This window comes from Megascapheus bottae, chromosome 2 (genome assembly GCF_031878675.1).
Source record: "Megascapheus bottae isolate mThoBot1 chromosome 2, mThoBot2.hap1, whole genome shotgun sequence".
Classification (NCBI taxonomy): domain Eukaryota; kingdom Metazoa; phylum Chordata; class Mammalia; order Rodentia; family Geomyidae; genus Megascapheus; species Megascapheus bottae.
In genome coordinates, this window is record NC_143510.1 from 357748 (window position 1) to 385680 (window position 27933).

At 39.3% G+C, this 27933-nt stretch overlaps 1 protein-coding gene across 1 annotated transcript in view; it reads left to right on the forward strand.

The window, feature by feature from the left end:
- Ergic2 (ERGIC and golgi 2) overlaps positions 1-27933 on the forward strand; it is a 43068-nt gene extending 15135 nt beyond the window's left edge. Inside the window, exons 5-14 of the mRNA XM_090319019.1 lie at positions 1135-1205; positions 4451-4491; positions 8181-8282; positions 9228-9323; positions 13735-13790; positions 19396-19494; positions 22084-22181; positions 25459-25621; positions 27286-27368; positions 27464-27933. Of these exons, the coding sequence (XP_090175145.1) occupies positions 1135-1205; positions 4451-4491; positions 8181-8282; positions 9228-9323; positions 13735-13790; positions 19396-19494; positions 22084-22181; positions 25459-25621; positions 27286-27368; positions 27464-27526 (872 nt within the window). The 3' untranslated portion in view covers positions 27527-27933. The remainder of the gene's footprint in view (positions 1-1134; positions 1206-4450; positions 4492-8180; positions 8283-9227; positions 9324-13734; positions 13791-19395; positions 19495-22083; positions 22182-25458; positions 25622-27285; positions 27369-27463) is intronic.

Here is a 27933-nt window from a genome sequence, read left to right on the forward strand (position 1 = left end):
GAAACAGAAAGAAATAGTTTTACCCAATTAAGGTAATTTGTTTCTAATATATCTCATCACATAGCATTTATAGCTCTTCCTTTTACTTATTCTTCTTTCTGTTAGTAGTTTTAAGAAAATTGGTATTACCTTAATATTTAAATTTTGAATTCATACTAGTGGCAAATAAATCATGTTGTCTTATTTGGATATTTGAATGACATTACAGTGTTAGCCTTTTCAAAGTCTTGGTGTGTGCGTGTGTTCATGCATGCATGCATGCACGTATGCGCGCATGGTGTGCGTGTGCGCGCCGTTTCTGGGTCTTATACTCAAGACCTTGACCTCTCACTTGGCTGAAGGCTGGCTCTCTACCACTTGAGCCATGCCTCCACTTGCAGCTCATTGGTGGCTAATTGGAGATGAGGGTGTAAGGCTGGCTTTAACTGCCGTCCTCAGATGTCAGCTAGGATTATTTGTATAGACATGAGCTACGCTATTTAGCTTGACTTATTTTGAAAAAACATCAGCTTAATCAGCTTTTAATCTCTGAAAATAACTTCCGTAGCTAATATTTTGTTCAGCCATTTAGTACTTATGATTAGGTTTTTGCCAATTTTTACGAAATCTCCCATCCTCCCTTCTTCCTGCGTGGAGCTTGAACTCTGGGCCTGAACATTGTCCCTGAGCTCTTGATCTCAAGGCTGTCTCTCTACCACTTTGAACCACAGCGCCACTTCCAGTTTTCTGGTGGTTAATTGGAGATAAGAGTCTCAGGGATGTTTGTACCTGTGCTGCCTCTGAATGGCGATTCTCAGATCTTAGCCTCCCGAGTAGCTAGAATTACAGGTGTGAGCCTCCTCACCCGTCAAAGTTTAATTCAGTTAAAATTGTGCTTTTTACCCTGGGACTCCCTGTCATTTATTTTTCAGAGCAAGAAATTGAAAAACCAAAACATTTTTTAACTTTCAGAATACTATTTGTCGAAGCTACATAATGCTACTATTTTAATTTTGAACAAATAAGCAGTATATAAATGTGATACTACACACTTTTTTCTATTGTGTTAATTTGTTTAATATGAGATTTAGTTTTGATCTGCATAGGTTGTGAAATGTTTGTGTTTTTTTTTGTTTTTTGGTTTTTTTTTTGCAGATGTTGGAGCAGATGTATTGGATTTAGCAGAAACAATGGTTGCTTCTGCCGATGGTCTTATTTATGAACCAGTAAGTTTGATTTAGTGTTTAAAATATATGCTTTAGGAATTGAACCCTTGGAATCACTTTGAATTGGCTAGTAGTTGGTTATCTTTATTACAAATATTTTTTCCTATTTCAAAAGTAATCCATATTCTGTGGAAAATTTAGGTGGGAACAGGGTTGAGCATTGAGACTGAAATGAAAAAAAAAATGACTATTAACATTTTAGAAATACAAGAAATAACTATTAACATTTTAGATAAATACTGAATTCTTTTATATTCATATTCATTTTTTTTATTTTCTTTTGTGCTGATACTAGGACTGGAAGTTAGAGCCTTGGGTTCTCTCTTGTCTTTTTCATTGAGGGCCTTACCAGTTGAACTACATTTCCGCATTCAGCTTTTTGCTGGTTAATTGCAGATAAGAGTCTTATGGATTTTGCTTCTTCGGCTGGCTTTGAACCAGGATCCTAAGATCTCGCCTTCCTTAGAAGCTAGGATTACAGGTGTGAATCACTGGCTTCTGGTTTGCTTTACTATTATTGTATGGTTTTCATTTTCTTTTTGAGCTTTCTAATAGTTTCCAGTTTCTCTTTTTTTAGTTGTCACAGTGGTGAAATTTTTGTTTTTCTAGGAATTTGGAAATGTATCTTACACTGCTTCTACCAAATTGAAAGATTGTTTAAAAATACTTGAGTTGTGGCTGGGAGTTTGGCCTAGTGGTAGAGTGTTTGCCTAGCATGCATGAAGACCTGGGTTCGATTCTTTGGTACCACATGCATAGAAAAAGCTAGAAGTGGTGCTGTGGCTCAAGTGGTAGAGCTCTAGCCTTGAGAAAAAAAAAGTCCAAGAACAGTGCTCAGGCCCTGAGTTCAAGCCCAGGATTGGCAAAAATAAAAATAAAATGCTTGAGTTGTAATGTTTGACACACTCAATTTAACATTTTAAGGTACTCCAGAATGGGCAGGCTGGCTGACCTCCCTCCCTCCCTCCCTCCCTCCCTCCCTCCCTCCCTCCCTCCCTCCCTCCCTCCTTTCCTTTTGTGCCAATCCTGGGGCTTGAACTTAGGACCCAAGCACTGTCTCTGAGCTTTTTCTCTCAAGGTTAGTGTACTATTTAAGCCACAGCTCCATTTCAGGTTGTTTTGAAATAGATATTTCTATAGAAAAATAATTATTGACATTCTAACCCTGTCTTTCTGACATGGTTTCCCCCCTAGCAAATTTGATTTTATAATAATTTTTCATATGAAGCTAGTCACTTCTAAATTTATATAAAATGTTATAACAATTGTACTATTATCTGGAATTTTACATCTAGTAGCTGATTATTAGGTAAACATATTAAAAATAATTGAGCTGGGCACTGGTGGCCTACACCTCCCTTCCTACTTACTCAGAAGGCTGAGCTCTTAGGATCCTAGGCCAGAAAGTCCATGAGACTCCCAATTAACCACCAAAAAGCAGAAGTGGGGCTGTGGCTCAGGTGATAGAGCATCAATTTTAGTGAAAAAGATGTGCAACAATACCCAAGCTCAAGCCTCAGTACTACCACACACAAAAAAAAGAAAAATAGTTGACTTTTAACACTGTATTATTGTTTCCATTTCCTTCCGTTTCCTAACATTCTTAGGTTTTTTTAATCACTTTGTGGAGTGACTTAACATTTTTTTCGTTTTGGCCAGTCCTGGGCTTGAACTCAGGGCCTGAGCACTGTCCTTGCACTTTCTCAAGGCTAGAGCTCTACTACTTGAACCACAGTACCATATTCAGCTTTTTCTATGTATGTAGTATTGAGGAATTGAACCTGGGTCTTTGTGCATGGTAGGCAAACACTCTACCACTAGGTCAAACTTCTGCGCCCCCTACCCTTTTTTTTTGTTGGTTGTAGGGCTTGGACTCTGGGCTTGGGCGCTATCGCTGAGCTCTTTAGCTCAAGGCTACTGCCCTACCCCTTGAGCCACAGAGCCATTTCTGTTTTTCAAGTGGTTAATTGGAGATGAGTTTCATGTTCTTTAGTGCCTGGGCTGGATCGAACAACGATCCTCAGATCTCAGCTTCCTGAGTAGCTAGGATTACAGGCATGAGCCACTGTGCCTGACCCAGCCATTTTTTTTTTTTTAACAAAAATATATGGGTTGTGATTTATAGACTTCTACCATGACTGCCCCTGTGGCTCATGGGAAACCTGCTTGCCATGCAAATGCAAGTTTGGCCAAGGAAAGGATTCTTTCGTGCTGCTTCTTATCAAGAATCAGGGCTTTTAGTTGCTTGGATTTCATACTTGGTTTTTCTCTTCAGCTTTCTCTCATAGTAATGATGATAGCATCAGTTAGATGATTTTTAAATCCTAAAATACTATTTTGCACATGCAGCAGATTATTAACTTGCATTTGTTCTAATAATGGTAAATAACTGATCAGGGAATCATACATGCTTGGTATAATTTGTTATTTTTAAGTAAAGTTCCATTAAAGGGGCGGGAGTTTGGCCTAGTGGTAGAGTGCTTGCCTAGCATGCATGAAGACTGAGGTTCTATTCCTTGGTACCACATACATAGAAAAAGCCAGAAGTGGTGCTTTGGCTCAAGTGGTATAGCTCTAGCCTTGAGAAAACCCAAGGATAATGTTCAGGCCCTGAGTTCAAGCCCCAGGACTGGCATCCCCCCCCCCCCCCAAAAAAAAACCCAAAACCCAACCAAACAGAAACAGATTTGATCTGTACAGTTTGATCAGTAGAAGATGAATACTAATCAGGTGTGTCATTTTAGTAACGCTCTGCATTGCTCTTCCCTCTGCTAACTATTCAGGTTGAGGCCTGACAATGGAGGTTCTCGAAGCCAGGCCCTGAGTTCAATCCTCATGATCAATACACACATACGCGCACACACACGAGTTTTAGGTTTATCTTTGTGATTGTTGTTCTTAACGTACTATGTGAAGCTATTTCTTTTCTCTTCTTTCCCCTTATGGTTTATTTCATGTTGTTACTGTATCTGACTTTGTTACTGGGTATATTGTATATACATTTACTTTTTTATTTGAAAAAGGGAAGGTAAGGGAAAAACAAACTGAGTGGGGGGGGAGGTGCAGGGAGGGAAAGTGGGAGAAAAACATGGGAAGGGGTAACAGTGTTCAAGAAGTAATGTACCCACTACCTGATGAATATAACTATAAGCTCTCTGTACCTCACTCCGATAATTAAAAAAAAATTGTGATGTGTGCAAACCCAAGGAGATTTGACAGTGCTACTGTATTTTCTTTCGTTTCAGGTAATATTTGAACTTTCACCACAGCAAAAAGAGTGGCAGAGGTAAAGCTAAACTATTAGCATCTGTAGAAATCTAAATCTTGGATCTTGTTTTGTCTATTATAAACTTTTTATTGCTTAGCATGGTTCTCTGGTTGAATTATCAAAAATTGAAAACTATCAGATATTAGGAAAGTCATACATCTTTTTCCCTAATTTGTATCATAAATTTTAAAGTGAACTATTGATATATAATATTTTTCTGTTTGTTTGAAAATATACTTATCTTTTTTCTTAATACTAGTATGTAGATTGAAAGTCCATTTTATAGATTGACTAGATTAATTGTATTCTTATTGGTGGACATTTAGATTGCATCCACAAGTCTAATGTTCAAATCGATACCAGTAAACATTTGAATCCAATTACATTTTTTATGTTTATTTATTTATTTCTTTTTTCTTGGCAGTACTAGAGATTAACTTGAGGCCTTGAGCTTGCCAGGCAGGCCTTTGAGCCACACCCCTAGCCCTTGTAATTTATATTTTGGATGCAGACTTGCAGTTCAGTTCGGGGCTAGTCTTACATCCTGTGATTATCACTGGATCTCGGGCTGACTCCCCACCACCAGGCTTGTTTGTTAAGAGGAGATCTTGCTGACTTTTTGCTTGTGCTGACCTTGAACTCATTCTCTCAAGCCCTGCTTTCCAAGTCACTAGGATTCCAGGTGTGGGCCATTGTAGTCAGTCTCTGAATTTCAGACTGTGTACATAGTGTTCTAAATATGTAAGTGGGGGAAATTCCTAGAAATAGGCATTTCTGTTTCAGATGATCGCTAACGTAATATTGTCATACATGATACATATATTCTTCCAAATATTTTTTTTACTTATATAGCTTAAAGCCATGTGAGCCCACAATGAGTATAACTAAATTGGAAAGTCTGTTTTTGCAGTGAAATGGGTGAAAATTAATCATTGAATTTAGTGTTTATGAATCAGTTGAAGATCTTCTAAGCTCCCCCATTGGGATTTAGTTCTTATAAAAGTACTTGATCTTGCTGTATATTGGTTGTTTTCTTCTTTATTTTTTATTATTATTATTTTATTTATTTATTTATTTATTTTTTTGCAGTTCCTGGGGCTTGGATTCAGGGCCTGAGCACTGACCTTGGGCTTTCCTTAAGGCTAGCACTCTACTACTTGAGCCACAGTACCACTTCCGGCTTTTCTATGTATTGGTACCGAGGAATTGAACCCCGGTCTTCATGTATGCTAGGCAAGCACGCTACCACTAGGCCAAACTCCTGGCTCTTGTTCTTTATTTGTAAAAACCTTTTGTGTTTAAAAGTACATATGTTTGTCAAGTGTGCTGGCTCATGCCTATAATCCCAGCAGTTTAGTGGGCTGAGATATATGGATCTTGAAGCCAGCCCAGGCAGAAACACTGGAAGTGCAGGTGTGGCTCAAGTGGTATAGAGTACCAGCTTTGAGTGAAAAAGCTAAAGGACCTTGTCCAGGCCCTGAGTCCAGTACCAGCACCAAAGATGACTTTCTAACTTAAATTCATAATATAAATTTAAAAAATTTAAATAGGTCTGTTTTACCTGTGAACTAATTGTGTGTGTGGCATATATATATTTTATTTCCTACTTACATTTCTACAAAACTCTTAATGTCTAATTTTTTCCAAGTGTGTGTGTGTGTGTGTGTGTGTGTGTGTGTGTGTGTGTTGCTACGTTCTTTTATATAGTTTGCAGCAGAATTGAACTTTTAGAAAGTAGGGTTCTCCTCATTATACTATAGCAAAATCCATAGAGCTCATTCTTGGTGTGATATGTCTTGTGAGTTGACACACATATAACATGTGTCTGCTGGTAGCATCTCATCAGCAATAGTTACTGCCCTGATTTCTCTGTTCACTGTATACATTTTACAATTAAAGATACATAATTCAATGATACACTATTAAATGGGGATTGACAGATCAAGGGAAGAGATGAATTTGATTGGGGTACTTTATGTATGTGTGGAAATATCATAATAAATATTCCCTTCCCACATGTACAACTATTGGATTCTCATAAATATCTTTATTTATTTTATTAAAGAGTTTATTAACATTGATTTTTACATCATATTTCAAATGACATATTTAACAAACAAGTATTCAAGAAGGGAATCTATACAATCACTGGCACTTAGATTTTAGAACATAATTAAAATTAGGCCAAGGGTTTGTATGTCATATATACATACTAATCTATGTAATAAAACATTATGTCTATACTGTCATAAATTTTTATGTGTGTGTAGTTGTGTTTATATTTCCAGTACCATGTCCATAGCATTGGGTATGCAAATATTGAGTCCTCACTCTTGTACTGTTTGGATCTAATAGCCACATATTAAGGATACCATGCGCCTTTTGTTCCTTTGGTCTTGACTTGTCTCACTCAACATGATTCGCTTTAGATTCATCCACTTCCCCGCGAATGCCATTATTTTATCTTGTGTGTTGGCTATGTAGAATTCCATTGTGTATGTGTGTGTGTGTATGTATATGTGTGTGTGTGTGTGTGTGTGTGTGTGTGTGTGTATGTATGTATTCTCTCTATATATATCACATTTTCTGCAGTTGTTCATCTTCAATAGGGCATCTGGATTGTTTGTTTCCATCGCTTGGCTATTGTGAATAGTGCAGAGATGAACATAGCTGAGCAGGTGTCCTTATCATATCCTCGTTTATGGTGTTCAGGATAGATGCCCAGGAGGGGTATGGCGGGATCATAGGGAAGGTCTATTTTCAGTTCTTCAAGAAACCTCCACACTGCTTTCCAGAGTGGCTGAACTAGTTTACAATCCCACCAGCAATGCAGTAGGGTTCCTTTTTCTCCACAACCCTGCCAGCATCTGTCATTGTCATCTTGGCCATTCTTGTTGGGGTAAGGTGGTATCTTAGGGTTGTTTTTATTTGCATTTCCTTTATGACCATGGATGATGAGCATTTTCTCATATGCTTTTCTGCCATATTAACCTCTTCTTTTGATAAGTCTCTTTAGTTCCCTTGCCCATTTAGTGAAGAGTTTGTTGGGTTTGGGGAGATTAGTTTCTTGAGTTCTCTGTAGATACTGGATATTAAGCATTTGTCTGATGTATTCTTGGTAAATATCTTTTCCCAGTTGGTTGGCTGTCTCTCTACTTTAGTGGCTATGCTTTTATCTGTGCAGAAACTTTTTATTTTTAGGTAGTCCCATTTATTGAGTCTCTCTCCAATCTGTTGTGACCCTGGGATTCTGTTCAGGAATCTTTTGCCTGTGCCTATGAGTTCCACTGTCTCTCCAACTCTTACTGTGTAGCAATTTCAATGTTTCCGGTCTGACATTGAGGTCTTTGATCCATTTTGAGTTAATGCTTGTGCGTGGCGAAAGGCTAGGGTCAATTTTTAGTTTTCTGCATGTGGTTGCCCAGTTTTGCCAGCACCAATAATTGAATAGGCTGTGTTTGTTCCACTGTATATTTTTGGCTCTTTTGTCAAATACAAGTTGACTATACGTATGTGGTCCACCCTTCTCTTTTCCTGCTTTCGTGGTAATGACCAGAGAAAACTGGATACACTTACTTTTGGAATAAAATCCTATAATAAAAAGCATACTTTTTCAACCAAAGCAGCTAATCGTTGTGTTTGAATCAATTTCAGCTGTCTCTGGATGCCTTGCTATTTTTCTGAATTATGGTTTATGTCAAATTTAGGATGCTGCAGCTGATTCAGAGTAGGCTACAAGAAGAACATTCTCTTCAGGATGTGATATTCAAAAGTGCTTTTAAAAGTTCATCCACTGCTCTTCCGCCCAGGTGAAGTATCATGGAATTATTACGAATTTCCTAAAAACTAGTCCTATTTGTTGTAATGTTAAATGTAAACTAGTCTACTTGATTAATTTTATCAGTATTTTTCTTTGAAGGAGAAAATAGATTCGTCTTGTACCATGACAGTGGTTTAGTTAATAAATTTTGGGATTTTTTTTAAAACTCTGGATTATTTTGAGTATATTCTTTCATTTTTATTTGATTAACTTTTTTTTTTCAGTGTCAATACAATACTGAGGATTGAACTCGGGGCCTGAATGTCATCCCTTAACTTTTTGCTCAAGGCTGGAGCTCTTCCCCTTGAGTCACAGCTCCACTCTCAGCTTTTTTGGAGGGTAATTGGAGATAGGAGTCTCATAGACTTTCCTGCCTGGGCTGGCGGTGAACAATAATCCTCATATCTCTGCCTCCTGAGTAACACAGGTTATGGGCCTGAACTATCAGCACCCAGTCAGAATTACTGTTTTGTGTGTTATCATTCTTCCCTTGGGCTTAGGCCTTTGGTTAGATTCAGATTTGTGTTAAGTACTTGTGTAGATGTGTAATTATGATATAAAGTCTGGACATTTTGTAGAGGTATGATTCTAATAACTGTGAAGTTTAGGCAGTGGCTGCCCTACTGCTGTCTTTCCTTGTCTAATAGGTACTTTTTTTTTTTTTTTTTTTTTTGCCAGTCCTGGGGCCTGAGCAGTGTCCTTGGGTTTTCTTAAGGCCAGAGCTTTACCACTTGGGCCACAGCACCACTTCCAGCTTTTTCTATGTATGTGGTACTGAGGAATCGAACCCAGGTCTTCGTGCATGCTGGGCGAGCACTCTACCACTAGGCCAAACTCCGGGCCTGGATTTATAGTACTTTTTATCTTCTGTGGTGTTTGCAGCATAGAATGGTAACCTTTGGATGTATTCAAGCATCATAACTCTGTCTTGTAGGGAAGATGACTTGTCCCAGTCTCCAGATGCATGCAGAATCCGAGGACATCTCAACGTTAATAAAGTAGCAGGAAATTTTCACATAACCGTGGGCAAGTATGTCCTTTTCCCTTATGAAAGTTCCTTAGACAAGGATGCAGCTTCATTAAAAGCACATTCTCTCCTAAACAGATAACATACAGCTAACTACTAAATGCCTGCCTAAACTGATGTGTTTTTCTGATGTCTGAAGATTGAGATTTGGAATGTCAGGTTATTTTGTATATTAAAGTAATGATCTGCATCACATATGAATTAAAATCTGTTCCTTGGTAAGTTTTAAAAGTAGCCAGAGATCTCTTACCTCAATATTTCATTAATGTGTTCATTGACTTATGTTATTAGGCATTTTAAAATTACATCTTTTACTTTAGAATTTGGTTTTATCTAACTTTCTTGTTTATATCAAACTACTACAGTGGCTGGCTAGCTTTAGAAGAATATTTTGATATAGTTAGAAATTATTAGTGTCTAGTATAAAGTTGAATTAGGTAAAAGTTATGGAAAAATTATGAAACACTGTGCTCTCTCTTTCCCTAGTACTGGGGATTGAAATCTGGACCTTATACATGCTAGACAATGCTATCTACCATTTGATCCACATATTACAGGCCTCTCCTGTTTGTTTGTTTGTTTTTGTGGGTCATACGGCTTGAACTTAGCCTCGACACTTTCCCTGAGCTCTTCAGTTCAAGGCTACTGCCTTACCCTTGAGCCAAGCTCTACTTCCGTTTTCTAGAGGTCAATTGGAGATAAGTCTCCGGTCTCTGCCAAGCTCTGCCAAGCTCGGTGGCTCACTCCTGTAATCCTAGCTACTCAGGAGGCTGAGATCTGAGGATCAAGTTCAAAGCCAGCCTGGCACCAAAGGACCTGAGACTCTTATCTTCAATTAACCTCTAGAATATGAAAAGTGGGGCTTGGCTCAAGGGTGGGGTGGTAGCCTTGAGCTGAAGAGCTCAAGGACAGCGCTCAGGCCAAGTTCAAGCCCCAAGACCCCACCTCGCACAAATCCCCCCACCAAAAAAAAGTCTCAGGTCCTTTGTGCCTGGGCTGGCTTTGAACCTTGATCCTCGGATCTCAGCCTCCTGAGTAGCTAGGATTACAGCCATGAGCCACCCTGCCCAGCTCCTGTTGGTTTGTTCTTGAGCTAGAGTCTTGTTAACTTTACCTGGGATGGATTTGAACTTGTCATTTTCCTGCTTCTCAAGTATGTGGGATTGCAGGCATAAATAACACTTGTGGCTCAAACCCTTTATTTTATTTTATATTTTCCCTGTCCCTAGGCTTGAATTGATGCCTATGTACTGTCCCTTAGCTTTTTCAGTGAATATTTTGCTCTACCGCTTGATCCACACCTCCTCTTGTATTTTGTTTGTTTGTTTGTTGTTGTTGTTTTGGGGTTTTTTTTGGAGGTCAGTTGGGGATAACAATCTTATGGACTTCCTTTCCTGGGCTGGCTTTGAACCATGAGCCTCAGATGGCTGCCTCCCAATAGCTAGGATGACAGGCGTGAGCCACTGCGCCCCTCTCTTCCTATATCAGTTCTCAGAGCAGCCTGTTCTCCACTGAACATTCCCTGGGACTGGATTTCCAGTCTGATGGGTTAACAATGCAATGTGCCAGAAACTGTCTAGATGAATTCATTTGACTTCATCCTGAAGGATATTAACAAGTGTCAGAACTACTAGAGAGTGACCTAATTTGAATTGTAACTTAATTTTTTGAGAGAGTTAATTTTTTGAGATACTTATTTATGCTGCTATTTTCAATTTTTTTTTTCTATTACTGGGGCTTGAACTCGGGATCTGGGTGCTGTCCTTGCACCTTTTTGTGCTCAAAGGTGGTACTTGAACCACAGGTCTACCTTCAGCTTTTTGGTGGTTAACTGGAGATGAATCTCATGGACTGTTCTACATGGGTTGCTTTGAAGCATGATCCTGAGATCTCAGCCTCCTGAGTTGCTAGAACTGAAAGTGTCAGCTACCAGCATGTGGCTGTTTCCAAAAGCTCTAAGGATGTCTTTGAACAAGAAAAAGGGTAAAGTAGTTATTTATTTCTCTCTGGTTAAAAGGGAAGCCATTGAAGTCATATATAATGTTGCAATTTGATGATTTAGAAAAGATTGCGAGTTATGGATTCCTGGGTATGTTGCTTTTCTGAAGCAGAAGCAGGATCCTGGGGAATGAGGATCTCAATAGAGACCGGGATTACCTGGGACAGGGTATTCTTGCTAGTAGTGAGTCTGAGGTCATAGGGGTTGTCTGGAGCACAGATGACTGTACTGGACTTTAGAGGACTTTGGATGGAAGTGCACTTCTCTAATTTTACATGTTTACACTAAGGTTTTCTTTTTGTTGTTGTTTTGATGCCTCTATTGGGCCTTGGCATTTTTGCTCAAGGTGAGTGCGTTACCATTCTACTTCTAGCTTTTGGTAGTTTCTGGAAAATGAGGGTCTCTCTGACCTGCCTGGGTTGGCTTTGAACTGTGATCCTCAGATCTCAGCCTCCTGAGTAGTTAGAATTGCAGGTGTGAGCCACCAGTGCCTGATCATAGCTTTTTTGGGGGGGGGATTATTTTTAAGTGCTTGCACAATATGAGTCGTTAAGGTCTACTAGGAGAAACACACTATAAAATGTAGCAGTTGGCAATTAGAAAACATGGCAGACAGTAGATTGTATCCCTTAATTTAGGCAGAACTCAAATTCTGTACAGGCAGCAATGAAATTAACCATGATGGACTCTACCTGATGCCAGGAAAGAAGGTTTGCTTGAACAAAAGTCCAAGCTTTGTGAAAATAGGAAGTGTTTAAAGCCTGTGGATATTCATTCTTTATTAGCAGTAGTTTGCAGTAAGTATTTAAATGTATTATATGTTTTTAAGTAGGACCAGGAATTTCATTTGCTATCAGACTTATTGTCATGTCCATAAACCTTGGTGAAAAATGTAATTTGGGTAATCCAAAGTTGCCAGCCCCATGATAGATATTTTTCTGGATAAGGAAAGCATAAACCACTGTTAGTAAACACTGATACCTTTGGAAATTTAAGTTTTGTACATTCTTAATAGTGTTTCTGAATGAATTTGGCCTAACATTATGAGACAAACAAAGGCTGTGTTTATGACTGAAACTCGGAGGGCCAGGAGTTTGGCCTAATGGTAGAATGCTTGCCTAGCATGCACGAAGACCCTGGTTCAATTCCTCAGTACCATATACTTAGAAAAAAGCCAAAAATGGTGCTGAGGCAAGTGGTAGAGCCCTAACCTTGAGAAAAAGAACCCAAGGACAGTGCTCAGGCCCTGAGACCAAGCCGAGGATTGGCCAAAAAATTTAAAGAAACAAAAAGAATGAAACTCGGTGTTTGAGTAATTTCACTAACTGTTAAGTGACAGTTTTTTGGGGTTTTTTTGACCAGCCCTGGGGCTGGCCTGCGCACTGTCCTTGGACACTTTTGCTCAAGGCTAGCACTCTGCCACTTGAGCCACAGCACCACTTCTGGCTTTTTCCTGTATATGTGATACCAAGGAATCAAACCTAGGTCTTCGGGTATACTAGGCAAGCACTCTACCACTAGGCTATGCTCCCAGTCCCAGTGACAGTTTTATGTTGTGTGATTTTTGGACCTGGAATCTGGTACAAATGAAATCTTCTTTCCTAACTCATTAACAATGTAATTTAAGAAGTTCTGCCTTTGCTAAGAGTTAAATTTGTACTGTAATGACTTCATTAATGGAGAGTATAAGAAAGGCTCTGTAGACTTGAAATATCTTTGAAGCAGTGAATGTGTTTAAATCAAACATGCACAGATTTAATTTTTCAAAGATGATACATGTAAGATTTCATTAGTGATCACCACTAAACAGATAATAATTAAAGATGACTTTTTTTGTTGTTGCAGTCGGGCACTGTCCTTGGACACTTTTTGCTCAAAGCTAGCACTTTACCAATTGAGCCACAGTGCCACTTCTAGTCTTTTCTGTATATGTGGTACTGAAGAGTCAAACCCAGGGCTTCTTGCATGCTAGGTGAGCACTCTACCACTAGGCCATGCCCCTGGCCCTCGAGGTCACTTTTGAAAGCAGAAATTCTTAGCTCTGAACCTCAGTAAGCCAAATGTACTTTTTCTGCAAAACTGATGGACTGTGTATTGACTATTGTCAACACAGTTGTCAGTTATTGGATTTTCAATTTCTTCAATAGAAATTTGTGAAATCTGTATTGTTCTTAGGAAACTATAGTAGCCTTGATTTTGCATCTTGGCCCACAAAGCTTTGGAATAGTGACTAGCTGGCTCTCCATTAAAAAAAAATTCCGGTCCCTATTTTAGGATATTGCTGAAATGACAGGAAGGACATGCCATGTGGGCATTACATTATGTTGTACTCCAAACAGTGCATCTTAGGATGCAAATCCTAAGTTACTTGTGAATTTTAATGTTATTACTTTAAAATCCTTTTCCTTCTTTCAGGGCAATTCCACATCCTCGAGGGCATGCACACTTGGCAGCACTGGTCAACCATGACTGTAAGCACTCGTGAAATGCTTCTTTCAGTGTGGATAGCTGAGTGTGTGTGTGTGTGTGTGTGTGTGTGTGTGTGTGTGTGTGTTGCTACTGTGGAGTAACACGGGTATGGGGAGGGACACCCGGGGCCAGCCTGAAGTCCCCTGGAACCGAGCGAGATGGTAAGTATCCATGACCCAGCCCTCCCCCAATTACCAGGGAGAAAACAACACTGAGCCAGGAGCTGTGTTAGCCATGAAAGCGCAGCAGATCTCAGGTTTATTGCGTCAGGCACTTAGTTATATACTGTTGGGGAAAGAGAAGGTGGGAACTGGGAAGCTAGCCAATAGGAAGAGGGCCACCGTGCTATCACTAAGGGTCCGGTCCGGGGCAAACTTTTAGGTACTAGGCGGGACCAGTGCAGGAAAGCGTGTGAGACCTGCGCTGCTGGGGTGGGGGCTCTTACACAGAGATGCCTTAAGAGAGGTATGCAAGGAACTCGAGCAATGCCTGGCCAAAGCCCTTTAATGGCCCCTGAGCCGGAATGATGAACAGGCCTCAGAGATGAAGGTCAGGCCCCAACATGTGTGTGTACACAAGCGTGCATAGACATAAAGCTATAAAAGTGAGCTGTTTAAAAACAACTTTATTTCCTTAGATTCTTTTTATTTCCTGTTGGTTGTGGGGCTTGAACTGAGTCTGGGCGCTGTCTCTGAACAGCTCAAGGCTACCACCCTACCCCTTGAGCCACAGTACCATTTTGGGTTTTCTAGTGTTTAATTGGAGATAAAAGTCTCATGGGCTTTAGTGCCTGGGCTGGCTTTGAATGGCAATCCTTAGATCTCAGCCTCCTGAGTAACTAGGATTATGGGCGTGAACCACTGCCTGGCACCTCTTCGATTCTTTAAGCTACCTATATTCGCATTTAATTTTAGCTCCAACTTGCAAAGATTAGGAAAGAAAATATTGATTCTCCCTTGTGGATGATGCAGTCTATTTTTGTAGGTAATGAAGAGAATGTATCAGAGTTTTATTTCTGCTGGTAAGCCTAAATGTACATATTCCCATACACACATGAAGTTATTTTGGTATAATGATGGTCCCAATTTTTTATATTAATGAAGAAAATGTGTCCGAGGTTTACTTTAGTTTATGACCCTAAATGTGGACATATTGCCATGTACAAATAAAGTTGTTTTGATGTAATAATAGTTATAAATCTTATGAAAATTTACTTTAGAAAATGAAAATAATAAATTTTATGAAAAATCACTTTGGTCATAGGGATAGTGTCTTTTGAAAATCTATGTGGCTACATTTCTGGTTCTATTCCACTGTTTTTTATGCTGTCCTTGGGCTTTTTCAAGGCTAGAGCTCTAGCTCTTGAGCCACAGCACCATTTCCAGCTTTTTCTATGTATGTGGTACCGAGGAATTTGAACCAGGGTTTTCTTCATGTGTGCTAGGCAAGCACTCTACCTACTACTAGGCCAAACTCCCTGCCCTCCATTGTTTTTAGTATTTATTTTTCAACCAGTGCTGTTGCTTTTTGTTACCGTGGAATTTAAAGTCTAGCATTATGATACTTCTAACATTGTTCTTTCAGCTCAGGATTATTTTGGGGACTTGAGCTCCTTTTTTTTTGCCATGTGAATTTTAGAACTAATTTTCCTATTTTGAAAAGAATTGACTTTAAGATTTTGAATCTGTAGATTGCTTTTAGTCATCTGCCCGTTTTCATGGTATTGATGGCAATCTGAGCATGAGAGATCTTTTAACCTCCTGGGGTCTTCTCTAATTCCTTTAAGATTTTGTGGACTCTTATTGTAGAGGTCTTTTACCACTGTAGTCAAGTTTATGTAGGGTTTTTTTTTATTTTTTTAGGCTATTATGAATGGAATGTTCTCATTTCTTTCTTAGCCTGTTCAGTGTTCGTAAGTTACTGACTTCTATATGTTGATTTTATATCTTTTTTTTTGAGGACCTAGGAAATTTGGGGTGGATCTTTTTTTTTTTTTTTTTTCTTGCCAGTCCTGGGGCATAAACTCAGGGCTTGGATACTTTTTGCTCAAAGACAGCACTCTGCTACCACTTGAGCCACAGGGCCACTTCCAGCTTTTTCTGTGTATGTGGTTCTAGGGAATCAAACCCAGGACTTTGTGCATACTAGGCAAGCATACTACCTTTAGGCCACACACCTGGCCCTTGAGGATCTTTTTAGAACAACATTATATTATCTGAGAATGGGGATAGTTCTACTTCTTTCTTGTTTGAGTCTGTTTTAAGTTTTCATTTTTTTTTTTATACCTCTGACTAGGAATTTTAGTACTCTTAAGAGTGAGAAGAGGGCTGGGAGCATAGCCTAGTGGTAGATTGCTTGCCTAGCATGCACAAAACCCTGGGTTTGATTCACTGGTACCACATACTCAGAAAAGGCCAGAAGTGGTGCTGTGGCTCAAGTGGCAGGACACTAGCTTTGAGCAAAAAGTGTCTAAGGAAATGCCTAGGCCCTGAGTTCAAGCCCCAGGGCTGACAAAGAAAAAGTGATAAGAGTGGACATTTGTATCTTGTTCCTGACTTTAGAGAAAATGATTTTGGATATTTCCCATTTAGTATGATGTTGGCTATAAGTTTGTCTTAAATAGTCTTTATTATACTGAGAGATTCTATTCTTAGGGGTTTTTTTTCTAAGCTTTTATAATAAAAGGATATCAAGGGTTGGTGTTGTTGTTGTTGTTGTTGTTGTTTTTCCTTACAGTTCTAGGGTTTGAACTCAGGGCCTGAGCACTATTCTTGGGTTTTGGTTTGTTTTGTCAATTGTGGGGCTTGATCTCTGGGCCTGGGCATTGTTCCTGAGCTCTTTAGCTCAAGGCTACTGTCCTACCCCCTGAATTCTTGTGGTTAATTGGAGATGTCTCCCCACTTTAGTGCCTGGGCTGGCTTTGAACTGCGATCCTCAGAGCATAGTCTCCTGAGTAGTTAGGATTACAGGCATGAGCCATGTGCCTGGCTTGTTCTTGGGTTTTCTCCAGGTTAGAGCTCTACCACTTAAGCCTCAGCACCACTTTCAGCTTTTTCTATGTATGTGATACCAAGGAATCCATTGAACCCACATTTTGTGCATGCTAGGCAAGCACTCTTACCACTAGGCAAAACTCCCAGCTCAGGATACTGAGTTTTGTCAAAGGCTTTTTTTTTTTTTAACATGTGAGATGCTCAGAGATCTTTGTCCTTAGTTGTCCATGTGCCATGTTGCATTTATTGATGTATATATGTTGAAAAAGTGAACTAAAAATTTCAGAAATGAAAAACTCAATACCAAAAACTCAATTGAAGGCCAAAACAAAAGAATGGAACAAGTTAAAGAAAGAGTATCAGGGATTGAAGTAAAATAAAAATTAGCTATATCAGGCAAAAGACAATCTTTAGTGTATCCAGCAAAACTTGAAGGGATCTTACATGAAAAAAAGACAAAGAAAGTAGAAAATAAGGAAAAAATAAACTCTGCTAGTTGAGCACATTAGCCAAGGAGGAATAGGGAAGAAATTGGCCTCTTACAAATTGATGAAATATAATGTAATTTTCAATATTAAACTCTACTATTCAAAGGCATAGAACAGCAGATTAGATTAAAAATAAACAAGATGCAAGCTGGACATGGTGGCTCAAGCTTCTGGAGGCTGAGATCTGAGGATGGAGTGTCAAAGCCAGCTTGGGCAATAAAGTCCATGAGACTCTTATCTCCAGTTAATCTCTAGAAAAGGGGAACTGGCGCTATGGCTCAAGAGGTAGGGCAGTAGCCTTGAGCTGAAGAGCTCAGGGACAGCACCCAGGCCCGGAGTTCAAGCCCCATGACCTACCAAAAAAAGGAAAGAATCCACAAATGGGGGAATAACAATTGTTAACATATATACACCAAATACTGGCCCACCTAAGCTCATTAAGCAGACTTTTCTGGACTTACCAGAAGATTTAAATGCCCTCTTTCACCAACAGATAGACTTACCCAGAGTCACCAAGAATCCTTGGCACGAAATGATATTCTATATACCAGGTCTTTAAAAAATATATATATATATGTAAATTTTATTTGTTTGTTTGTTTGTTTATTGCTTGCGAGTCCTGGGCCTTGAACTCAGGGCCTGAACACTGTCCTTGGGCTTTTTCCTCAAGGCTAACATTCTACCACTTGAGCCACAGCACCACTTCCAGCTTGTTTCTATTTATGTGGTACTGAGGAATCGAACCTGGGTCTTCATGCGTGCTAGGCAAGCTCTCAGCCAAACTCCCAGCCCACTAGATGGTCTTAGTAGACTTCTGCAGACTGTTTTATTCAGCAGCTGCACAGTGAACATTCTCAGTAGCTCATTGGGCACTTTTCTAATCTATTTTAGCACACACAACAAGTCTTATCAAACGAAAGTTAAAATAACTCCTTTTCTATCAGATCTTAATGGAATTAACTAGAATTCTACAACAAAAGGTACTGTAATGTCTATATACCTGTATATATCTATGTAGAGTATAGGTATATCTAGATAGATGAGAAGCTATGGATAAACCCAGAAAGTGTATAGATAACTCCGGGTATATTCAAATGCATATCAACTGGAAAAATATAATGTTGCGTGAGTAACACACAAATGTTTTAGAATGTGATGAAAATGAAAACACAAGCTATCAGAGCCCTCGGGGTTCAGCAATGGTGTGGTCTCCAGTGGTCAGTTTAGGCTTTGGGCTCGGGGCTGCTGTTTGGTGGAGGTAGAGCAGGTCGCTGTCTACCAAGAGCCTTTGATGGGCATGTGTTTACTTGTACCCACAGGACTGGGTAGTGATCTTTGGGGGTCTGGCAGTCGCCAGGACATGTGCCAGTCATACAGGCTGTGTGCTCAGCTTCTTTTCTCCTGGGCCACACCAGGGTAACAGCTGCTGACTGTTTTTCTCCAACTCCTATATGGTCCCAGCTGTGGGGCCCTTGGTTGGCTTATTCTGCCCCAAAGTCCCTTGTGGATACCTGTTTGCCAGTACCTGCTAGGCTGGGTTCTACACTCTTGGGGAAATTTGTTCAGTTCTTGAACTGCGCCTGAGGCTCAGCTCCGACTGGGTTTCCCCAACCCTAGATGTGGCCTGAGTGTGCAGAGTTTTGGCCAGCTCGCTCTGCTGGTGGGCAGCTGTTTTAACTTGTATCCAGTGCCCTGGGTAGGAATCATAGGTCATAGGAAAGTGCCCTGTCCCCCCTCTTCTGTGCCATCCTGGTGACGTAGCCAAGGAGCTGCTTTGTTATTTCTTTTGTAGATTTAAGGTTTCGTCATGCATCTAGATCATTATTGTGCCAATGCATAATGTGTACCTTTCTGTGTAGCCAGGTGTCTAAGCATTTACTTCTGCCACATAGGGAACTGAAATGGAGTGTAATCCTCAGTATTTTCACAACTTGTTTCTTTGGAATTAACTTATACTCATCCATTTCTTATTTATATGCATTTCTGTCAACATAATGCTTGAAGTACTTTATTACTATATGTGCAGATGTAAATGCTTTCACTTCAGAACACATGAATTTAATCTGATTTGTAACAGGTACTTTTGAATAATGAAATTTCTCAGTTGTCTTGTTTTTGCTTCTTAGCTTACAACTTTTCTCACAGAATAGATCACCTGTCTTTTGGAGAGGTTGTTCCAGGAATTATTAATCCTCTGGATGGAACTGAAAAAATTGCTGTAGATCGTAAGTATGAACTGGGAAATTGCACTCAGAACCTTGATATTAGTACATTTTAGACACTATTCTTCCTTTTAATGCCCTTGTAAATTGAATCTTAAATGACCAGTTAATGAGTTCTGTGTGTAGAGAGAAGAAATTGAAATGTGTATATTAAATGTGTATATTATAATCCTGATTACTCCAGAGACTGAGATGTAAGGATCTGCTCCAAGCCAGCCTGGGCAGGAAAGTCCCTGAGACTCCTTATCTCCAGTTAACTACCGAAAGTTTGAAGTGGCGCTGCCCCTCAAGGTGGTAGAGCATTAGGCCTGAGCACAAAAGCTCAGGGACAGTGCCCAGGCCCTGAGTTCAAGCCCTAGAACTGACACCAAAAGATGCAAGTTACCCTATTTACTCAGGAGGCTGAGATTTGGGGATCATGATTTCAAGACAACTGAGGCAGGAAAGTCTGAGACTCTTTACTCCATTTAACCAAAAGCAAAAGCCAGAAGTAGAGCTATGGCTCAAGTGGTAGAGTGCTACCCTTGAGGGAAAAAAGTTCAGGTTTATAGGCCCTGAGTTAAAGGGCCAGGAAGAGCAAAAAAAGCCAGTATTTTGAATTAGTGATTACACAATTCTCATAAATATTTAATATACAATAACTTGTATTTAAGAAGCAAATTTAGTATATATCTTTGACGCAATGAAATTTGTACATTAGAAATCAAGTCATAGAACAGAGTAAAAAAATTAGAAGTAAAGGCAGGCAAGAGCAAGAGAATATGAAAAATTGGGCTCAAGTGGTAGAGTGCTTACATAGCAAGCGGAGTTCAGTCCCCTGTACCACCATGCATAAATGAATGTTCTCAATATATGAAAAATGTATATGTTCAGTGCTTTGTACTGCCATAATAAATGAGTAAAAGAAGTAAACAAAATATTCTAACTACATGAAAAGTTGATGTATTAATGGAACATAATGGTACCTCCAAATAATCAAAAAATGAACAAAAGAGTATCAACATAGTAAGAAAATTGTTCATTCTTGTTACAGGTTAAATGTCAAAATGCATCTGTGGTATTTTAAAAACTTCTTTAAGCATGAGCCCATCTGCTTCAGAATCGTTGTTGTTGACAGAATTGCATCTTCGTAGCCAGCCTGCCCATTTGAGATAGATTGCTTTGAGGGAAAGACCCCAGAGTTTTAATTTAAAGAAGCTGCTTAGGTGATTAAAAACAAAACAAAAATCAACAAAAAAAAGCAAAACTACTGTCACATCCTCTACTATGTGTTTGAGATTAAAAATAGTGAGGCCTCCTTGCTTAGATGAAAACTGAACATTTAGAATATAGACTTAGAGAAAACAGATTTTCTCTTATATGAGCTCTTATTGGTAACTTACTGGTGTTTATAAGTTCTAACAGATGCCTAATGGCTATAAAAGACATTAGTTTTGATCACCTAGTACTCCTTGAATGACTTGTTCTGTTAGTACCTATTCCTCATATGTATTCAGTGTCTGGGTAGTTCAGTTTTGGTTTACTTGTGGAAGTTGAAAACTGTGGTTACTGGGTACTGGAGGCTCGTGCCTCTCAGGAGGTTGAGATCTGAAGATTCTGGTTTGAAGCTAGCCCATGCAGGGAAGTCTGTAATACTCTTATCTCCAGTTAACTAGCCAAAAGCCAGAATTGGAGGTGTGGCTCAAGCTGTAGAACACTAGCTTTGGGGAAAAAAAGCCAAGTGCGACTGTGACAATCTGAGTTTAAGCCCCAGTATAAGCAAACATTTTTAAAAATTTGTGATATCCATCACAAATTTATTTATCTTTTTATTTTTTATACTGTAAAGAAACATTCCTTTTATTTTTCCACAAAAAATAAGTTAATGAGGGGGCCAGGAGTTTGGCCTAGTGGTAGAGTGCTTACCTAGCATGCATGAAGGCCCAGGTTCGATTCCTCGGTACCACATACATAGAAAAAAAGCTGGAAGTGGTGCTGTGGCTTATGTGGTAGAGCTCTAGCCTTGAAAAAAGTCCAAGGATGGCACTCAGGCCCTGAGTTCAAACCCCACGACTGACAAAAAAAAAAATAATAAATAATGATGTAAGGTTAAGCAAACTGAACCACTGGCTCATTTTTAACATTCTGTGTGTGTATGTGTGTGCACACATCCACAGGTGCATTTCTATTTTATACTGCCTAGCACCTTGTTTTACCAAGTGTAATTATATCACTGTTATACATTCTTTTTCCCTTTTTTTTTTTAGTGTGGTTACTGGGCTTGAACACAGGCCCTTGGGGCTTTCCTATAGCGTTTTCCCTCAAGGCTAGTGTACTGCCACTGGATCCGCAGCTCCATGTCTGGCTTTTTGATGCTTAATTGGAGTTAGAGTTAGCAACTCCTCATTCTTTCCTACCCAGGCTGCTTTGATCTTGTCACCTGAAAAGCAAGAATTACAGGTGTGAGCCACAGGTACCTGCTTTTGTTTTTTTAATCTGACATTAAGTGAAATATAATATAAAATATCAGGTTTAACTTATTGGCAAAGGATATATTTGGCAGTACTATTGTTGATAAAGGACTGATGAAAAAAATTTTTTTTCTTATTTTAGACAACCAGATGTTCCAATATTTTATTACAGTTGTGCCAACAAAACTCCAGACATATAAAATTTCAGCAGAAACACATCAGTTTTCTGTCACAGAAAGGGTAAGTGAGGTCAACTGATAAAACAATTTTTATTAGCATGTTATAGCTGTTCAGTTATAAGATAAAGTTGGACTTTGGAGAGGTGTTGTCATCCTTCATTTAAAATCAAGAAGTCTTGCTGGGCGTGGTGGCTCACAGCTGTAATCCTAGCTACTCAGGAAGCTGAGATCTGAGGATTGAGGTTCAAAGCTAGCCCAGACACTAAAGAACCTGGGACTCTTGTCTCCGGTTAATCTCAAGAAGAGGGGAAGTGGGACTGTGGCTCCAGGGGTAGGGTGGTAGCCTTGAGCTGAAGAGCTCAAAGACAGTACCTAGGCCCAGAGTTCAAGCCCCATGACCCATCCCCCCCCCCAAAAAAAATTGAGAATTCTTGAAATGAATTGACATTTTTTTAAGTAGAAAAAATAAATATTTGTATGTTCTAGGGCAAAAAAAATTTTTTTTAAATCCGAAGGGTTCCAATTCACTTAGGACTTAAAATTGTGCAATTATGATTATATCAGTGATCTTATTAGCCTCATAATCTGTAATTTTTTGGGTGCCTGTACTGGGACTTGAACCTGGCCTTGCACTGTCTCTTGGCTTTTTTACTCAAGACTAACACTCTACTTGAATTTGAGGGGCCTGAGCACTGGTCCTTGGGCTTTCTCAAGTCTAAAGTTCTACCACCAGAGCTGGCTTTTCTATGTATATGACACTAAGGAATCGAACCCGGGTCTTCATGCATGCTAGGCAAGCACTCTACCACTAGGCCAAACTCCCAGCCCTAACACTCTGTTTTGAGCCACAGCTCCACTTCCAGTTTTTCTGGAGTCAACTGGAGATAAAAGTCTTGCAGACAGTTCTACCCAGGCTGCCTTAGAACCATGGTCCTCACATGTCAGCCTCCCGAGTTATCTAGGGTCACAGGCATGAGCCAGTGGCACCGTGTCATGGATTTTATCGCATTCTTTGTCTTAAATTACAGCAGATTTTTCTCATGTCTGTGTTATCTGTGTTGCAGCTAATGTTCCTACTCTGGACCACATGAGGTTGTTGAAGATCACATAGCACCCCAGTTCATGCTGAACATTGTTTGATAGACAGGAAGAGAGTTTACAACCTCACAGAAGACAGGCAGATCAGTCAATTGTCAGTCAAAGACAAGAGTTTTTGAGTTAGATGGTTAATAGATCTCTCATCTCTTCTGAGTTTTCTTTCTCTCTTTTTTTGTTTTTATTTTTGGTTTATTTAAGACTGATAAATAACCACCAGTATCTAGAATTCCAGGACACATTTTAAGTTTTTTGATTTTTTTATGTGTGTGTGTGTGTGTGTGTGTGTGTTAACTGCTTTCTTCCATATGTAGGTTTCTTGTACTACTGTTATAACTTATTATGATTAAGTTCTCAGTTATCATAGAATTTTCCTTGTTCTTCTGAAATTAGGTGCCATTTTGAGGATATACTACAAAATGACTAACTTTCCATATGGTTTGAGAAGTAAAAACTAAGTAGATAATTGTGCATGTATGTGTATGAGTATACACACGTGTATGCAGAAGCTAGGTCACACATATGCATACTATGCTCTTTAACATTTCTGAGAAGTTAGAGAGACATCATCTCTCTTCTGTAAGTTGACCAGCACTTGAAAGATAGCATGTTCAGAACACATCTCTTATAGAGACTTGGCAGCATCTGGAAAGGGATAGCACATTCACCATTGACCCCGTGGTCTCTATCCTAGGGCATCTTTCCCAAGATACAATGTGATAAGTACAAAAAATGGGGTAACTATTATTACTTACAATGGTAGGAGACTAGAAATATTCCACATTATGTATCTACAAAGGAAGAACAAGAATGAGGAATTACGTGGTATTATAGCCATGACTTATTTGACAGTATAAAAAAAGATAGAAGTTAGCTTGACTCCAGTGGCTCACAACTGTAATTCTGCCTACCCAGGCAGTTGAGATCCAAGGATCACGGTTTGAAGCCAGTTTGAGCAGGAAAGTCCATGAGACTTTAATGATCAGTTAACCAGCAAAAAGTCAGAAGTAGAGCTGTAGCTAAAGTGGTACTAACCATGGTTGAAAAAGCTAAAGGAGAGAGTAGTCCTGAGTTCAACTCCTAGTACTTGCATAGCAACCACAACAAAAGAAGTAGCACAGTTTTAGGGTATTTACCTTTAAGGCAAGGCAGATGTTTGTGCTGATAAATAACTAAGACAGTTATGCTTTATTTATGAAAGAAATGGAAAATTGATTTCATACAGTGAAGGGTAAGGAGGTATGGAGGCAAGGGCTGCTCTTTACAAAACTCTCAGTACCCTAAGTAAGCCATTATTAGTCTGCTTTAGATGTGCAGTACAGTCATAACTTGCAGGTTTGAGCATGTCAAGAGGCAGAGTGGAACCTATTGTACTAATAGTAGGGGAATAGGTTTTTTAGTACATTCCATGAAAACATTATAGTGTTCTTTTAGTAGTTAAAAACTAGTAAATTTACTGTTTGTATTCCTGACACTTGTACTTTCGTTATAGCTTTGTCAAATTAATTAGACTCGGGCTCAAAAGTTGCAATTGCGTTGTAGTTTGGATCTGTAGTAGCAATTTATCAGAAAGTTTGGGAATTCGATTATTGAAGTATAAAGAGGATAGAATGAAATAAAATTGCTTTTCATCCATGTGGAATTCATTACATTTTTTTTTCTTTAAAACTAGTAGCTCAAACATGGATATCTTCCAACTTAGTGCATTAGGTTTTTTTTTTTCTATCTTGTATGTCATATAGTTTAAACAAGAGATAGTGAAATTAGTTGTTTTAAAATCCAATCACTTAAGTAACAAAAATCATTACTATTTTGTAAATTCCTAAAAGAGTCAAAAATTTATCAGAATACTAGTTTTAATAGATTTAGTCATTCAAGAACATGCCATAGTGTTAGTTGTAAGCTTATGGGAGTCAGTAGAAAACTTGAAAATAGGAAAGGTTTTCATTGTGTAGCCCAGGCAGCCTCATCCTTGCAATCCCTCCTGCCTTATGCCTCCAGAGAGCTGAGGTTATAGGTATGTACTAGCCTGCCTGGCTCTGTTCTGTTGTGTAGGTCATGCAAAGCTAACCTCAAGAGGGAAACTGAATAATCAATTGTCTATGAAGAATTTCACATCTAGTAGTTGATGAAAATGGGGGATCTTTCCTTGTACCATAGAGTCATGAAGCTTAACATAGAGTCTCTGTGTTGGTAACCAAGTGGCAAGAATTTGTTTCTCCTCCCCTCCCCCCTTTCTTCAGGAGCGCATCATCAACCATGCTGCAGGCAGCCATGGAGTTTCTGGAATCTTCATGAAGTATGATCTCAGCTCTCTCATGGTGACCGTGACTGAGGAGCATATGCCATTCTGGCAGTTTTGTGTGAGACTCTGCGGTATTGTTGGAGGAATCTTTTCAACAACAGGTCAGCATGCGCTTCTTGATCTAATTTATAGGCGTGTCCATTCTACTTCTTACGTGCATCGAGGCTGGGCTGCGGGTCAGTGGTAGAGTGCTTGTGTACATATGTGTGGCTCTGCGTTCAGTACCGAGCCCTGTGAGAAGCCACTTCTCAGAGGGGCAACACATCTACACACAGTCATTTTAAGATTTGGACTATGTTACTAGTCCCTAAACATAAGTGATTTCATATCATTTAGTAATTCGGGGAGATGAAATGGTAAGCTTCACCTCTCCAGCTCGGCCTTTTGTCTGGTGGGCCAGCTGCTTTATCTGGAATTTTCTCATCTGTAAAATTTGGAATCTAATATCTAGCTTTTGTGTTGTAGGGTTAAACAAAATGCTTAGAACTGGTCGCTTCAATATTAATTTTGCTTTCTATTTATGGTCTTTTTAGCTAAGAAACGTATAAAAGCTAACTCAAGGGTACTCTGAATTTGCATCCAGTCTTTTTGATTTTGGGGCTGAGATTTTGGAATACACTAAAGATCATTGGGAGAATTGTAATTATGAACATTTGAGAAGTCCAGTATATAAAGAAACTGATGCTGTTTTATTTTATTCCCCATTTACTATTTATACAGTTGGGTAATTTACATACTTGAAAACGTGTGGTTTTTAGAATTATAACTTTGGAAAGAATGAATAGCTTTTCTTACGGAATTTCCTGTTATTTCGTCCTTTCCATTTATTTGTTTTCAATACCATTTGGTTTAAAAAGTGTGAGCTAACCTTGAAAATCTTGTGCCATGTCATGTATTATTGTTGGTTCTGTGATTTTGAAGATGCATTTGTTAATAACTCTTGAGGGTTTATTGTTGTTGTTACCTTTAAGTAGTTGTACAAAGGGGTTTGGGTTTCAGTTCAGCATGTCAGCTTATAACTACATCTTGATCAGTATTACCCCTTGCATTGTTCTCCCTGTCTCTCACCCCCAGCCACTCCCTTCAAGTTGCCTGGTTCCATTTTCACATATGTTGAATCTTTGTTGTTGTTGGTCATGGGGCTTGAACTCAGGACCTGGGAGCTATCTCTGAGCTCTTTTGCTTAAGGCTAGTGCTGTACCACTTTGAGCCACAGCATCACTTCATTTTCAAGTGGGTAAGAATCTCTTGGGGACTTTTCTGCCCATGCTGACTTTTTTTTTTTTTTTTTGCCAGTCCTAGGGACTGTACTCAAGGCCTGAGCACTGTCCTTGGGCTTTCTCAAGGTTAGCACTATGTCACTTGAGCCACTTCCCACTTTTTTTTCCCCCTATGTATGTGGTACTGAGGAATTGAACCCTGGTCTTCCTGCATGCTAGGCAAGCACTCTACCACTAGGCCAAACTCCTGGCCCCATGCTGACTTCTAATTGCGATCCTCAGATCTCAGCCTCCCAAGTAGCTAGGATTACAGGTGTGAGCTACTGGCACCTGGCTGTACATTCAGTTGGTGAATGCACTAAGTGTTGGTGCATTTGTTACCCCCCATCCTTCTTTTGAGTATTTTAAACAATAAACAAATGATGCAAGCTAATTGGTTTCCTTTCTTAAGGTGATCCCTTATGGTTAGGTGAGTTCTTTTTATTCTTATTATAGCAATGACAGAAGGAATTTAACTAAAAAACCTGAACTTATTTTTATTGCAGGTATGTTACATGGAATTGGAAAATTTATAGTCGAGATAATTTGCTGTCGTTTCAGACTTGGATCTTATAAAGCTGTCCATTCAGTAAGTGGAATGGCAGGCTTATGCCTACCTCCAGCTCAGTGTCCTTGCTTGGTGTTAGAGGGAATACCATTAATGCTTTTCCCCTTTTTCCCTAGGTCCCCTTTGAGGATGGCCACACAGACAACCACTTACCTCTTTTAGAAAATAATACACATTAGCACCTCCTGAGGGGAAAGAGAACAACTTTTTTTTTTTTTTTTTTTTTGCCTGAGACCTAAAAACCTTTTTTTAATAATCAACTATTGTGCAATATATACAAAGAAAAGTATGAATGAGAAACTGGGAACATACTTATTTAAAAAAAAAAAAAAAGGAACAAAAAAACCCCAATGTGAAATCCTGTTGATATTGTGTCTGTCACAAGTGTCCTAGAAGAGACAACGCCACAAATCAGTGACGGCGCCGGCTGGACGCCGGTGTCAAGATGAGCCTCTGCTTCTCTCACACCCAGGGACTCTTGTCCAGCAAGAAAAACCACAGCTAAGGAGAAGGCCTTTATAAGTGCAAATGTCACCTGCTTCTGTTTTTACAAACCTGATGTGAGAATAAAAGGTGTAAAACATAA